The sequence below is a fragment of the Crassostrea angulata genome, chromosome 4, assembly GCF_025612915.1.
Source record: "Crassostrea angulata isolate pt1a10 chromosome 4, ASM2561291v2, whole genome shotgun sequence".
NCBI lineage: Eukaryota > Metazoa > Mollusca > Bivalvia > Ostreida > Ostreidae > Magallana > Magallana angulata.
The window spans coordinates 46,539,564-46,554,959 of record NC_069114.1 but is presented as its reverse complement, the minus strand read 5'-3'; the positions used below and the strand labels follow the sequence as shown (position 1 = coordinate 46,554,959).

General features: G+C 34.2%; 4 protein-coding genes across 4 annotated transcripts; 1 reads left to right on the top strand and 3 right to left on the bottom strand.

Annotated features, from left to right (window-relative positions):
* Positions 1-113: 113 nt before the first annotated feature.
* LOC128181557 (ctenidin-1-like) lies at positions 114-2,042 on the bottom strand. The gene is made up of 3 exons (XM_052849999.1): positions 1,887-2,042; positions 372-932; positions 114-221 (listed from the first exon to the last, which is right to left on the bottom strand). The coding sequence occupies exons 1-3, from the start codon at positions 1,915-1,917 to the stop codon at positions 202-204; spliced, it is 612 nt and encodes a 203-aa protein (XP_052705959.1). The 5' UTR covers positions 1,918-2,042; the 3' UTR covers positions 114-201.
* Positions 2,043-4,499: 2,457 nt separating this feature from the next.
* LOC128182454 (thioredoxin reductase-like selenoprotein T1b) lies at positions 4,500-9,209 on the bottom strand. The gene is made up of 6 exons (XM_052851081.1): positions 8,989-9,209; positions 7,906-8,123; positions 6,825-7,062; positions 6,437-6,524; positions 6,162-6,287; positions 4,500-5,671 (listed from the first exon to the last, which is right to left on the bottom strand). The coding sequence occupies exons 2-5, from the start codon at positions 8,067-8,069 to the stop codon at positions 6,181-6,183; spliced, it is 597 nt and encodes a 198-aa protein (XP_052707041.1). The 5' UTR covers positions 8,070-8,123; positions 8,989-9,209; the 3' UTR covers positions 4,500-5,671; positions 6,162-6,180.
* A 978-nt stretch (positions 9,210-10,187) lies between these two features.
* On the top strand, positions 10,188-12,348 carry LOC128181109 (uncharacterized). Its single transcript, XM_052849379.1, has 2 exons — positions 10,188-10,774; positions 11,120-12,348. The coding sequence occupies exons 1-2, from the start codon at positions 10,628-10,630 to the stop codon at positions 11,816-11,818; spliced, it is 846 nt and encodes a 281-aa protein (XP_052705339.1). The 5' UTR covers positions 10,188-10,627; the 3' UTR covers positions 11,819-12,348.
* A 17-nt stretch (positions 12,349-12,365) lies between these two features.
* Positions 12,366-13,888, bottom strand: LOC128181108 (extracellular tyrosine-protein kinase PKDCC-like). Its single transcript, XM_052849378.1, has one exon. It carries the CDS (start codon positions 13,468-13,470, stop codon positions 12,373-12,375), a length of 1,098 nt encoding a protein of 365 aa, XP_052705338.1. The 5' UTR covers positions 13,471-13,888; the 3' UTR covers positions 12,366-12,372.
* Between the last annotated feature and the right edge of the window lie 1,508 nt (positions 13,889-15,396).

Below are 15,396 nucleotides of genomic sequence, written 5' to 3'. Positions count from 1 at the left end.
AGTATCTAAGGAACAACGTTAATTTCTGCTAGGAAAATATGAACAATATCTCTATAAAAGCACCTCATTGTGATATAGAACAACTTTCACGTACATGAATCTTGGAAACAAAAAACATGTTTACTTTAAAATTTATTTCAGTGGAAATCATATAAATATTAATAAATAAATCTGTGAGTCCTGTGTAAACTTGTTGAATATTTAGTAGACGTTCTTCTTTCCTGAAAAGAGGATAGGAACAGTTAAGATTTATCACGACAAATAAAAAAAGACAAATTTTGGCAGTTGATAGGACTTATACAGAAAACAATGTCGTGATACTTTTTAAAATTTGGTATTTTTTTTTACCATAAATAAGTTACATGAAGTACCTTTGTAGCTTGGTCTGTAACTGGGGTAACCACTGAATCCCCCTCGGATACCGCCAGCATAGATAGAACCGCCACGTGGCCCCACGGCTCCTCCTCTAAATCCGGAATATCCATAGGAAGGTCCATATCCGCCATATCTAGCATATCCTCCAATTCCACCGCCGTATCCTCCGCCAAGCCCTCTACCATATCCTCCGTATCCGCCGCCATATCCGGGAGTGTATCCACCGCCATATCCTCCAATGTTACCTCCCATTGGATATCCAGCACTTCCGTATCCATATCTTACACCGCCAATTCCTCCACGGCCGGAGTAAGGGTTGTAGTACGCACCGCCGATTGCTCCTCTTCCGTATCCGGGACTTCCGTATCCGTATCCTCCGATGACCCCACTTCCGCCGTAAGGTCCCTGGATTCCGATGTATCCTCCTCTGTAGTAGTCATCATCGTCCCAATCGTTGTAGCCGCCCCATCCGCCGCCGTAATACCCGGGGGTCGCTACTGCTACACCCAACAAGCAGCAAAGGAATATGATGGAGGAAGACATTGTGTTCTGCAGTTCTGAAAGATAATTAACCTCGTTGTTATCATGCATATTATAAGTGATTCTTTCCAGTCGAGGTATTAAAATCTACCATCAGATGTATACTAAATTTGTCACACTTATTTGTTCTTACTTATCTCTATTTATTTATGTTTTTTGGTATTTATTCATATTTATATCTATTTGATTCAAATATTCATATCTATTCATCATTTAGTTAATCTATTTATATATTTACATGTATTTATTTATTTATTTGTAACACTATTTCTTTATAATTACTTTTTTAATCAAAGAAATGAAATGTATAACGGCAAATGTTTATCTGGTTATTAACATCGTGTTAATTGTCTTCACGAAGTGTTAATGGCCAAAACCCTGACTAATATATGCTCGGAAATACCGAATGCACAATCATAATCCATTACCAGCGACTAAAAAACGACAATTATTGCATGTCGGAATGTTAATTACACGGCCACAATTAATGCACGACACTGTCCGAACATGACCTTCTTTGTTGTGGTACATGTTTACCATTGTTTGTACTTATCTAGTATCAAAGATACTAATTTATGATTACGGAAGATATTGAAATAAGATTTTTACCTAATACTGGTTTGATGATTTGTTTTTTTTTTTCTATTTTGACAAGTATGCAAGTTATAAACTGCGTATACATCTTCTATACGGTAATTCTATAGCCGATTTATAATTTATGAATGACTTTTTAAAGAAATATAATATTTCTTAGAATAAAAAAGAAACAAACTCTATCAGTGTATAAACATCAAAAAGTAAAACAAGGTTTTTTCCCTCAAAAGTAGATCGTATATTTGTTCAATGGAATTTTGATTATCACTATAAATAGATATTGGGAAAATTAAATACGGTCATATCGAAAATATATTTATACTAGAGTTGGTTTCCTATAGAATTTCCTATAGAATTTCTGAGTTGTTGGTACGTACCTTTCTTTCCAAGTTCTTTGGCCGTCTGCATAAAGTCCCGGTTTTGGCGCGCTTATATAGAGGGGGTCCGCTTTCGTTCCTTCCCGCGGTAACTTCTGATTGATGGGTAGGTCGTTAGTCTAATGATACAATACACCTGTTTTCTCGGATAAGATCGCGGGTCTCTTTTGACGGGCTCTAAAGTTTTTGACAGTTATATGACCTGCGCCATTATTATCAACAACTCGTAGTACTTAGAGCATAGTGGCCATGTCAACTGACCGCTAGTTTTATGTTATTACATTATGACGATAATTGTTTTTAGAAATAGTAATGTTTTCTTAATTATTATCTAAATTGTGAAAAATGTAATATCGCTTCTTATAGACGTTACAACTAGAGAACATGCACAATAATGCATTTTTTATATAATCTAATAGCTTATCTTGTGTTCTCCACATTTTGTACATGGTATGGGTCATCATTTGGAGAAAGAACACTGAAAAGAAACGATATGTAAATAAATCATAAGGACGAGGTATACTCGAGAATTGCCGGATTATCAATTTAAAAAAAAGGTTTTAAATAAATAATATTAGCCAGCTAGTGATAGGCTGTGCTATACCAATAACATGCAAAGGTAGGCCTATGAAAACAACATCGTCCTTTTTGAACGTGAATCTACGGCATTCAGTTATCCCGTGAGTTTAACGAAGCAGCGTCCAACATTGAAAACGATTTTTTTTCTAATTTGATAGACAATTATTAAGTTTTTTATGTTTTGAAAGCATTCTAATTTTTTTTAATTTTTTTAATGTATGTACATACGTTTGTGTTACTCATTGCTTGGTGTGTTGTTGTTTTTTTTGGTTAATTGTTGTTGTTGGTTTGGTTTTTTGTGGGTTTTTTAAATGAAAATAAACACGAAAGCCTAAACACGAAGCTTTGTTTACTCATGTTTGCATTTTAGCCGAAAGAAAAAAAACTTGTTGGATCATTCAAGGGCAAGACATACATGTAAAGCACACCAATGACAACCTAACGTCATTGCAACAAAATTACAAATCAAACAATCTAGTCAGTCCTGCATCTAGGACGGGGACCAGGCCACGTGTACACGATTGAAATATCAATAATTTTAATAGCAATGAACTTTAAGAGAACACTGTTGTTCGTAAAATATAAATGGTGATTGAATGCACACTTAAAAAATTGCTGAAGAGTTACGGGGGGGGGGGGGGGGGGGGAAAGGGGGTTATCATCAATATTTCTAATGAACATTGTTTTGTTGAAAGGTTCACTTGATGGATCAATATTTGTTACTTATCAATCAATTTGCCGTAGGATATCTATTCTTGATATATATAGTTATTCATCTAGATCATAGCAAATACCCTCATGACATATTATAGATAATATAATTAACGCTCATGTAAAATCAGTCAAAAGTCGAACAAACAATACTAAGTTAACGACACTAATAACACTTATTTGCTTTGTATTATAACATTAAAGAGCATTTTGTAATCTTTTTATTCAGTTTAGTACAAAGAAATACTGTCAATAATTATTGATGATCTGGGTCAACATTTCTTATATTTATCCCCCTGCTTACAGGAAATATTTCATGTCTCAGGAAATTAATTACCAATTACCATCCCCCTCTCTCTCTCTCTCTCTCTCTCTCTCTCTCTCTCTCTCTCCAAAGGTCGAGAGGTCCTAACTGTTCTGACCCCCCCCCTTCAATTACTTTCAGGAACGTTGCTACATTTCTGTTATTATCATTCTAAATTCGAGGGAGGGGGTTTGTCTCCAGTAAAAAAGAGTTCCTTTTTATCTCTTTCGAAACTCTGTCGAGTCGACATTATAACTAATCAGTATGGCACCCTGGATCTTCCTTACGAAAGCATCAAATCTTAAAACAAGAGGATCAAGTGTAACTAACTTTACATGTATGTGCGTATTTCCGGGTAACAAGCGAACTCCATGGGAAAGACCCGCCGTCGGCGTGAGATTGTGGCCTCTCTACACACAGCCATCATGTCGAGATGTCATGACCATTCATCCCGGACTTTGTGTCCTTCTGTGATGAATTTTCAGGAAAGCAATGAATATACATCACTTATGCATAAATTTCCCCGTACAGTGCGTTTCCTTACCATAGTAACCAATAGCCATTCTATGCGTATCCTCAATTTGAGGTTCTGTGATCGTAGTTTGATAGGGATTACATAAATCTATATTATATTTAGAATTCTATGATTTATTCAAATAAATTCTAATCTGACGACCGACATCAAAATCCCATATTCAAAACAAGATGTTGTTGACTCATTTGGTCAGTGACGTCTCACAACTGTAACTTTACCAAATAAATCTTCTTATATTTTCAGTAAAACAGTTTAGATATTGCATCAACATGAGCTATGCTATTTCCCAATCTTGAATATGGTATTGGTAGTACCAGTTACAAGAATTATCACACGACAAAACAAAACAGATACATGTACATGGAAGGTGTAAAATTTGTTCTCTCGGTTTCTTATTTTTAGCCTTTTTACTCAACTATTGCGTTATCAAACAATATGCAATCAAATAAATAACTTAATGAATTTAAAAATGACAGAACACAAATAAAAACAAAATCACATTTATTTCAAAGATTGCAGAGTTTTCTGGTTATCACAAATCCTAAAGAATCAAAAGGTGCCAGGGTTGGATAAAACTTGACATTCCACAGAAAGTCTGTAAATTATTCTGATTTTACGGAATATTCGTCATACATGTATGTTAATATGGTATCAGATAGTCATCAATACAACCTCTTACATGCATTACATTCTAAAATCTGGCATAAATGTAAAATTATTGTTTCAATAGCCTTATTACCATTATTGTTATGCACCTTTAATAGCAAAGGTTTTTATCTCTTATAATTTCAGAATTCAATACATGCAGATATATATAATTATTAAAAGAATCAAGATTACACTATTTTCTCCAAGTTGCATTGCATTCATGTTCAGAAAATAATGGAAATAAGAATAAAATAATTGTCAATTAAACCATTGGGTTCTCTTAAAATAATTTCTAAATTATATGTGTAGTTATACGAGAAGTGAGTCAATCTAATCTAAGTCAAGACCTAGATGTCCCTCTCTATTTGCTCAAATGGTCTAAGAATGAAATCATTACAAAATGAACTGGTTACAGAAACACTGATGAAAGACCTACATAACAACACAAGTAAGAAATTCAGAATAATGTGTCTTGTCCAATAACTTTCCAAAATTCTTTATTTGATCTTTGTTCATTAAAATGAATATTTCTAAAAGATTGATTAGAAAGACACATTATTTACTGCATTTAAATTCATCATCTCTTCACACCAACACGTCACAATAAAATTTCACAACTTACATTTTACCAAATTTCCATTCAAAACTCACTTTGTCTCTATTCTACATGATTTCTATAATTATATTAATCATACACAATCTCTGTCTCTCTCTCTCTCTCTCTCTCTCTCTCTCTCTCTCTCTCTCTCTCTCTCTGAAAGTTTTCTTCAGTCTTTCAATAGTTCAAAGAGTCTTTATCACACATACATGTAGTACATTGTTGTATAAGACATGAAAGTCATCAGATAAGACATCACTACTGATTGGTTAACACTTATAGAAGGTGGCCTCTGACTGGTCATCCAACACTTCATTGACAGCAATGCTGTTTGTAATGAAGGTCTTCATTAGTTCAGTTTCTGCTCTCCTACTACTGTTAGTGAATCAGGCAATGTTGTTACTTGAGGACTGAAAAACAAAAGTAAAATCCAATTTAATTTGTATTTAAATATTAATTCTAATTGTATTGGTTGTTGCCATATTGAAGTTCTCCAATACACTGCAAAAGTCTTTAAAGATAAACAGAACAGATATACATTTCCAACTTGCACTAGATGAACAAAAATGCTCAAATGTACAGTATAACCGAGATTTAAAGGTCAGAATTAACTTAAGAGTAATACATTAATCATCATTAATAAATCTACATGGTTATAAAACAATTCATCACTTTCCTAATGAAATTATTCTGCATCTGATCATTCAGAAATAAATGATGCTATCAAAAACCTTAATTGAAAGTATAAGAAGATTCATGACATTTGGGAAACTTGAGTTAAAGAAATGAATAACTTATAGATTATAGATAACTCATTGACTCTTCTTGAAGAGGGATAATAGTGTTATTTCAAATAACTGTTTATAAATATAAAAATAAAGTCCACAAATGATAGTTTACCTAGCATGTCTGTAGACTTTTATTGCCCAGGATTTGTGTATAAACGCATGTGGTTTTCAATGATCTGAAACATCTCATTCGGTTGAGGTATTCTCCCCGTTTCTAATTTTGACCACACAGGAACATCTACAAGAAAAATTTTACATTTAAACTGAGCAAACATAGGAACAGCTTTAAATTACATGTACTATTTAATATTCATCATTGATATATATCATTATATAATTACGAATACCAGTATAATATAGAAATGTACAACTGTTTGGAGTCATTACCATTAAAAGTGACCTCAAAGGCACCAGTTGAAATCATTTGCCCTTCAATGGCATTACTGATGAAAAACACCATGAGACATGCATAAATCTGCAAAGAAGAATTAGATAAATTTTAATAGGTACAGTACAAAGTTGTCCTTCAAATAAAATGAAGTTGCCAATATCTACCATAATTTTGATTTTAGTCATTTTAAGGGATCAAAAAGTCTCTAATAGCACACAAAACAGGATATAATTCAGTATATTGTATTTTTTGCAATGTGAAAGTGATTGCGGAAAAAACCCCCAAGAAATTTATCATCAGAAAATTAACATATATATATATAAATTCCAAAGATTTAACACTCTTGTTGTAAATTTTGATATGAATGTAATATTTATTAAGTACCTTATTTTCTGTGGCCCAATTGAATAAACTGGGTGTCTCCATATTTAAATGAGGAAATGGGTTTTGACCACTGACGATCATAACAATGACAAAAAGTTTAAAGATGCTAAGGAATTGAGCAACAGCAGCGCGACCCGAGGGTGGGGGATAATTGTCACCCTGGATGTCAAGCGCTGGGAATCGCTCATGGAGAAGCTGGGCATATTGGTCAAAGACCTTCCTGTACCCTCAGGAGAAGCTGTAAAGAAAAATTTTTAAAACATTTATATTCAATCTTTCTCATTATGTGGTTGCATGGATCTATTGAGTATTATCCATTCTTTCTACATACATTGTAATTAGATCTTATTCATATAGTCACTGACAAAGCCAAGTCAGTATGAGGTATGAATGGGTGGGGGGGGGGGGTGTGACAGACCTTCAATATATGGGAAGTTAGCCGTTATTTCTGTACAACTGTGACGTGTAATAGGTATAATACTGCCAGGCTTTTACTAGCATTGATAAAATCTCAATATCTTATAATATAGTTTAGATAAAGTAATTATAATATACTGAAGAAAGACTCAAAGAAAGAGAGATAAATATTTTATGAAAACAGATTTCTTTGGTGCTTCATATGGGCTACAAATGTATTTGTAGCAATCACTGCAGAAAATAATTGCATTAACTGCTAGCAGATTATGGTTCTGCAATGCTCACTACTTCAACATAAAAAATACTGCTGTCATAAAAGGTAAATTCTTAAAATTACAGATCAATCAACAAACAGTGAAATTTTAAAGTTAATTCATGTTAAGTTAGTTGAAAGTATGTGTTATGTGGAATTCACCTTTTGAACAAAAATCAATATTTTGGCTTTTTTGTTGTACAAAGGTCAAAAACAGTAACATCTGCCTACATTTACTGTATGTGAAGAGTAGGTATAAAACTCGTAAAGAGTAGAATAACAGCAGTACCTTATCTTATCATTAATAAAACAAGATGGGAGTTTTTATTTTCACTTCTTCCTATACACTATATTGGCTTTCTAATGTCTAACTATACACTGTAGAAGTTTCGTGAACATTACAATCCTTACCAAAACATAAATTTGAGGGTCGGTCCAGCGAATTTGGACAGTTTAGGTGCCTTGATGTCCTTTTCTATGTTAGTTTGTTCAGTATGACTTAAATCTCTCCATGTTAAGAATATAAGCGCCGAAAACACGAATACCATGGCTAGTTGACCCATTCTGTCAGCCATTACTGGCCGGAAGTGTGACGCGGGAAGGCATAATTACCCAAAAGGCATGGAAAACTGAAACGATAATGAAGATAGATAAAAAAAATTCACAGATAATAGGTTTTTTTAAAATAAACAAAAAAAAAAAACACATAATAACTGAGATTTAAAAAAATTGTAGGTGTAAACACATCAAAAAATACATAGAATATTTTCATATAATACCTAACGTTATCTATGAAAATAAGTATATATTGAGTCAATACTTCAATTAAATTTCATCTCACAGAATTTATTATAATTAGGACAAACGTTTAGAAATATACATTTTTTTCAATTGATATAAAATCTAAATGAAATACTAATAAAGAGAAAAATGGAGGAGTAAAAAACAATTTCTTGAATGGGGTTTTTACACAAATTTCGATCCGATATGTTAAAATTTTGCCATGTGTGGGCACGCATGAAGATTAATGAAAATGATGATCTCTGGGAAAATTTGATTTAATTATGTCCATTTTCAAAAAAAAAAAACTTGTTGCAGACAAAGAAAATAAATTTCTAAAATTTCAATTGTATTTGTATGTTACGTAGCACATCTAAAATTGATTCATTTAAAATCAGCTTCAATCAGTAATTCCAGTACTTTCATTTTTAATTACTTTCTTCAGTCTACAAGAGCTTGCATAAAGAGGTTGTATGAACAAATTTAGACCATAAAAAACTCACCGAAACAAAGAGGTCGGTGTAACAGATATAATAGGGGGAAAAAATTCTTAAATGTTCAAGCAATTAAATTAACACAGGGGTTTTTCCCTTCTAAATAGAATTTATGGCAAAAAATCTTATATTAGTTTAACGGCAGATCTGATGTGTAATTTGTTGATAACCCAGCCTCCTATATTAATTGGAAAAATAAATTAAAGTAAAAAGTAAGTACCTAGGAGATCAGTCGCACCCATGCAGGGCCTTTCGCAGATATCACTGACTAATACCTGCGGGAATTGCTCTAGAAGTCCAGCTTGGTCTGTTGAAAAAATTTACGTTCTTTGCTTGAAGCTTGAAAATCTTTTGAAATTTAAGTTATTTTGCATAAACTTCAAGTTAAAAAGTATCGATTTTTGGAAATGTCTTTTCCTTTCTCAACACAAAAGCCATCTTGTAGTTCATTCTCGTTGTTCTGAAACACCCGCTTCTATATTCATTAATTAGTATACTTCAGTTTTTACTCCATAAATTCATTGAGTTTTCTCTACTTCTATTTACCAAATGTAAAGACAGCTTCTATTTTTTTTTTTTTTTTTTTTGGTGGTTTTTTTCTTTTGTTGTTGTTGTTGGTTTTTTTTAAATACAAATAGATGTACATATACATAAGGCCGAATGAACAATCTTCAGTGTAATTTTTTTTTACCGTGCTTCAACACATGTACACATTTTGTAAATGAATGCAAGGTTTGTTTGCACGTATTAAATGTATTTTTTTTTTGTCCAACATACTGATGTACAATGACATTAATAAAGTTAATTTCTCTTACTTTTTGCGATTAATGTTTTAATTTGTTAAAACAGATGTAAATATAAACAATAAAATGCTTTCTTTGGTAGATTCATGCCATGCGGATTATGAAAGTAGCGATCATTGCAGGGAAATTACTCAACCCGCAAACGCGGGTTATGTATTTTTTCTGCATAGTTGCCATAACCGCATGAATCTAATAATACAACGCATAATCATATCTACAACGAAAAAATGCAGTTGTAAACCTTCATTTAACTTGATAACTTAATATATCCTAGTTAACGTTAACACAAGTTGTGCCCAGACAGCTGCACTAATAACACTAAATATGTGAAAGTTGTAATTGGGTTTCAATAATTCCCCATTTTGCTCTCTATGACACCTATATATAATCTTATATCCGACATAGAGATACTCACTCTTAGTCCATAGGCACCTGAACGACGTTTTGAGATTTTCTCAAAATAATAAAACAGTCCCCATACTAAATAATACATATAGAGGGTTTTTATTTTTTAATATATAAAATATACATCTGGTGCTTGTCTTAGTCTTCTTTGATCGAAAGTAATGATCTGCAATGTCGTTTAAATTTCTGATGAATTAGTTAATGTTGACAACTTTTCCACGGGCACACAGTGGAATCCCCTGATGGTTCACTTTTATAAATGAAAGCAGTCGTATGTGATTTAAACTTAAGTCTACCCAAACAAAGTCTACAAAAGGTGTCAACATGGGTATTAGATCTATTTGGTTTCTCGACGCACCGGAAGTGTGTATTTGCTTGTACGACCGCTTGTCAAAGAGTGCTTTTGGTTGAGAATTTTTTTCATTATCAAACAACAATTATTTCAGTATCTTGACATGTATATACAAACATCATATACCAATATTTATAGCTGTTACAGGTATATCGCTTTCATAAACTGGTCTGAAAAGTAAATGGTCGTGTTTTGAATTAACTTTAAGCCTCTGTCGGTCTCGAAACATCCAGTAATTTTTCATCATCATCGGGGGATTCCGCGCGAGCTGGCAGCCTCTGGGTCCAGAGTGTGAAACCATGTCTCTGGAAAACCGTATCATTCACGCTGTTCTGGACAAACACGAGGGATTTCTCCGGCGCCATCTTGTTCTCTCGCCGGACGTCGTCGACAAGCTCCGACAAAGGTTCGTCATTACGAACAGCACCACAGAGAGGCTAAACAAGGTACATCAACAAAGGGTTTAATTAAAATTTAATCAAGAACATGTACTACAGAATAAAAATGTTCATTAATTTAAATCAAAATTTGAATATATAACTGTATAATGAACCAAAGTTTTGTAAGGAAATATACTTCATGACCATTGGCGATTTAAGGTGTAATGCGTGCTAACAAAAATATTCCTAAATCAATGATTTCCAATTATCGTTTTTCATAAAGTTATTGCGGGGTTGGGCAACGATTTGTCCCAATGCTCGATAAATATTGGCATTGATAATCTATCTTAGCATGCAAAAAGGCCAGCTATCAGTGATAATGAGAAGATATTTCGTGATTGTCCCCAATAGGTTTCCTCAGATGTCCAAGTCACTCTTGTAATTGACATTCTTCGTCGCCGTGGAATTCGAACTTTGGCCAAGTTTCTGCACATTCTCAAAGATTCATTAGATGGTTGGATTGCAGACAAGATATTGTGTACCGACCTTCGGATACTCAGTAAATACATTCTCACAGACGAGAGGACACTTAGTGATTACATCATCAGAGTATGCGGCCCCCCTACTCCCGAACCAATCTTACAACCAGTTAAGAAACCGGTCATAAAAGAAGAAACCAAACCAAAACGACCAAAAACACCCCCTGAACCACAAAGAAACAAAAAAGAGAACGACCTGTTTCATACACTCCCTCAACCTACGAAAATAGCGGAGGTTCCGGGACAGGTTCAGAATCTTCACCGCGTGTTTGAGGAGAGGCGGCTACAGATTGGGAGTACACTGTCCATCCTCAAACAGGAAGAGCAGGCGATCAAGGACATCCTGGAGAAGAACGTCAACGAACAGCGCCATCTGAACAAAAACCAACAGGCCATCTACGACATCAGCAGACGACTCCAGTCCATCCACCACGAGGCGGGACAGCTTCTGAAATCGGCGCCCTCTGGCGTCATTGTGCGCAATAGGCTGGACTATTTGCACGGAGTTCCGTGGAATTCTGTCAAAGTCAATGAACACGACATTGAATGGCGAACGAACGAAAGAGATTGATGATTAAGAAAGCCTTGAATATACATATAATTATGATGTAGTCGTGTACAGCAGTTGTTCCTCCGATCAACACATATGCATTGTATCCAATTTATAAATATATTTTCATTGCATGTCCATGCATCACATTTTAAACATCATATATAAAGTTTTTAAAAAATTCATCGCAAATACTTATGTAAGATTTTATGTTCATCGTGTTAATTATACAATTTATCAAGGTACATTTAAAAGAAGAAAGATTAATTTTTTAAAGGGTTGTGCTAAATATAACTTAGTACTTAGTGTCACATTCTACAAAATGTTTTCAATCATGCATTTCTTTTCAAAAATATTATAACAAATAAATTGTAATAGAAAAAAGTTGTTCAACATATTCCTGATGCTGAAATCATTAAAACAGTTTTAATTTCAGATGTACATGTAGACGCTGCATGCGTGCCGATCGTGGATCTGCTTTTAAAAGCCTACAAAAAATGAACCCTAACCAACAGGGCTATACATGGAATAAATAATGGAGTAAACTCCATAAAAGCGGCTTTCTGAAGCAAGCGTTAATGCAGATAAATGACAGAGTCCAATAGCTCCTTCAACGATCTCTGTAAATCGCCATAATTCACTGACAATTCTCTCAGACTGTGATGAATGTGTTGTAACATTTTAAAACACTCGCCAGGAAAGGCATCGGGTGTTAATAGATTCGTGAAGAATAATTCGTTTGCTTTTTCTATATTTCGCTTTGCATTATGCCCGTTACACAGTCCCATTTCGCACTTCAAGTTGTAGGAGCAGGGGGGTTTCTGTGTGTTGCTCTCGATAGAATACGCATCACAGGAGGGTTCTATATTATCTACGTCATCTAAGTCAATCATCTTTATTGTACTGTTTACCATCAAGAAATGTTCCATTTTAAAGTCTCTCACTCTCAGTGACCCGAGAGGGGAGGTGGCTAAATATTGAAAAAATGAAACGAGATGAAGAGACTGGCGAACTTTATTCTCCGTCGAAAGGCTTTTTAATTTTCCCACTGAGAGAATGGTGCCCCTCTCGTAGACCGCGATCACGCCATGTTCTGACAAGTCCGTACTGTCGGATTCCTCGCTACGAGCACAGAATCCTAACAGGCGTAAGAAACCTTCGTGTTTAAGCTGGTGTAGCATTAGAATTTCCTTCATTAGTTTCATCGTTGGAAACACAAAACACTTCGAGCGTTTTACTACATCAGAGGAATCACTACCGAGTAACTCATTCAAACACTCCCGAGCCTCTTTCTGGTGTCGCGTCACCATTTTAACCACCACTTCCTCGCCTTTGTAAAGTCCAAGAAACGCTTGTTTCGTAACTCCATGTCCAATCTTTTCCAACAGTTTGATTTGTTTGATATTTTGACAGTTAAATTTAATATTGTTTTGGCACTTAGATTCATATTCCTTACAATAATATGTGGTTGAATTATTTACAAGAAAGTCAACAGAACCAGCTCTTTCAAAGTTAGAAAAATTTGCTTTCAAAGTGGGAAAACTATCTCCGGTGATACCATTTTCTTCGTGATCCGGAACATTTGTAATAAGGTCAAATATAATGGCAAAGTACATATATAACATAAAGGGTATAACTAACATTGTACAGTGTAAAATACTTCTCCTCGTCATTGCGCGTGCATTTTAAAAAATCCGGAGTGAAACAGCAAAGTTTTATACTCACATTCTTTGTCATAAACTCTGAAGTTCCAGATATATATATATATAAATATAACAATTCAAAAGAGCTTCAATCCAACACTAAATGGTGAAATACTTTTAAAAACAACGTTTTTGTCGCAGATGTAGGAAACAACAAGAAGAAATGAAAACTGTTAGGATATTTACCAAGCACCAACAAACGAGGATCTGCGAATTGGCGCGGTATTTTATCAAGATCTCCAAATGCAATCAAATGTCCTAGATTCCCCCTGTGACAAACATCGGGCCATTTGTCTGACTGTGGATATCAATGTTTCGATGCTCTCGTTGATTAACTTCAAGAAAGAAAGTCGCGAGCGATACTTAATGCAATTATGATCCCCTCACTATAGGTGACAGCCACGCAGCGCTGTGGAAGAGGTGTCCACCAAAATAGGCGGATCGATCGGCATTAATTTTCCAAATATTTCTTCTTTTTTGTATTTACCAAATTATTAATATTGTCTATCTAAATTATGCATAATAATACCATAGTCATACTCCCGAGATTTAGTATTGGGAAACGCTGATAGATGTAGCGGAGTCCACGGGTTAAAGAGCTTTATTGGCTTTTACGGGGATATCATTATTTTATAACATTGTCAACTTTTGGGATACGTGTTCATTATTCAATTTCTTGTCAGGATATGCGAGATCACAGAACACCATTCTGACGCCCGTTGCCTGAACTATATAGACCAACACTGAACTAATATCCCGAAGTCTTATTTGGAAATCTTGAATTATTTGTAATTTGATTTCAGTACCGAAGAAAAAAAAGATCAACCAATTGCTCATTTGCTCTTTATAAATCTCATGAGTCTGATATAGCTCAAACCCTCTATACAATCGAACGATGTGGAGTGTAAGGATTGTAAAAAAATGAATTAGTTTGTATCGAATTAGCGGTATATAGGAAATCAAATAAAATATTATGCATTATGAAAACTTTATCATGATACTTTACAGTGGAAGTATTTGTAGTTTAACTTCATTTGTCCTTTCTTTCGTTTTTTTTTCATGTTACTGAGAGGACATTGAGAATTGAACTTAGAATTGTACGTACATGTAGTGTTGTACATTATTATAAAAACTTTGTATTGGCTTTCTTTACCATGCTGTAAACCATAAAATACAAGAACAAAATCTTTTCTTGTAATCGTTATTGGAAAAGCCGCTACGGGATACCGCACGCTAAGCTGTATATACTGTATAAGGTTAACCCACAGGCTGTTTGATGTATGACATTCATATACCATTTACTAGTTACATGTGTATATATACGGCACTTCACCATAGGGAAACAGCCAGGGTTGACTGTAATTACATACTGCAGAGGGAGCATTCCTTTAATTCACGCTGTATTGTTCTCCAGGTTGCATTACCAACTGAGAAAACTTTATTGAAGGCATGTTACATGCAGTGATACAGAATTGGTCACGCCGGAAGAAAATAGACATTTGATATTTGATTACCAGTCATTTAGTGCAAACATTATATGACATCTTTCTTCTTGTATTGCTATTATCAGAAATAAAACTATGTACTTTAAACAAAGATGCATTAAAGACACACCGCAATGCAATACAGTAAAACTTGATTATGGAGAGTCCTTGGGTTTTTCTTCATCCGAAATTCGCTAGATATAATTTCCGTGTATAACAAATTTATATTTTCCGCCTATAATGAATTTGTTATAGAAATTATAACAAATTAACAATATACATGTTACCCGTTATGAATACCAGACGATTTTATCAAATCATTAAATACAACAAGATATCTGTGAGCCAATGCTCACTAGTGATACCCCCGCTCTGATGTGAATATGCAAAATAAGCAAAGTCGACATTTAAC

What these genes read in the sequence shown, in the direction of transcription:
- LOC128181557 (XM_052849999.1), bottom strand. Translation starts at nt 1,917, where the DNA reads ATGCAGACGGCCAAAGAACTTGGAAAGAAAG. An exon ending in CAAAGAACTTGGAAAGAAAG is followed by an intron (nt 933 to 1,886) that starts GTACGTACCAAC and finishes ATTATCTTTCAG; the next exon opens with AACTGCAGAACACAATGTCT. An exon ending in TTACAGACCAAGCTACAAAG is followed by an intron (nt 222 to 371) that starts GTACTTCATGTA and finishes TCCTCTTTTCAG; the next exon opens with GAAAGAAGAACGTCTACTAA.
- LOC128181109 (XM_052849379.1), top strand. Translation starts at nt 10,628, where the DNA reads ATGTCTCTGGAAAACCGTATCATTCACGCTGTTCTGGACAAACACGAG. An exon ending in CCACAGAGAGGCTAAACAAG is followed by an intron (nt 10,775 to 11,119) that starts GTACATCAACAA and finishes TGTCCCCAATAG; the next exon opens with GTTTCCTCAGATGTCCAAGT.
- LOC128181108 (XM_052849378.1), bottom strand. Translation starts at nt 13,470, where the DNA reads ATGACGAGGAGAAGTATTTTACACTGTACAATGTTAGTTATACCCTTT.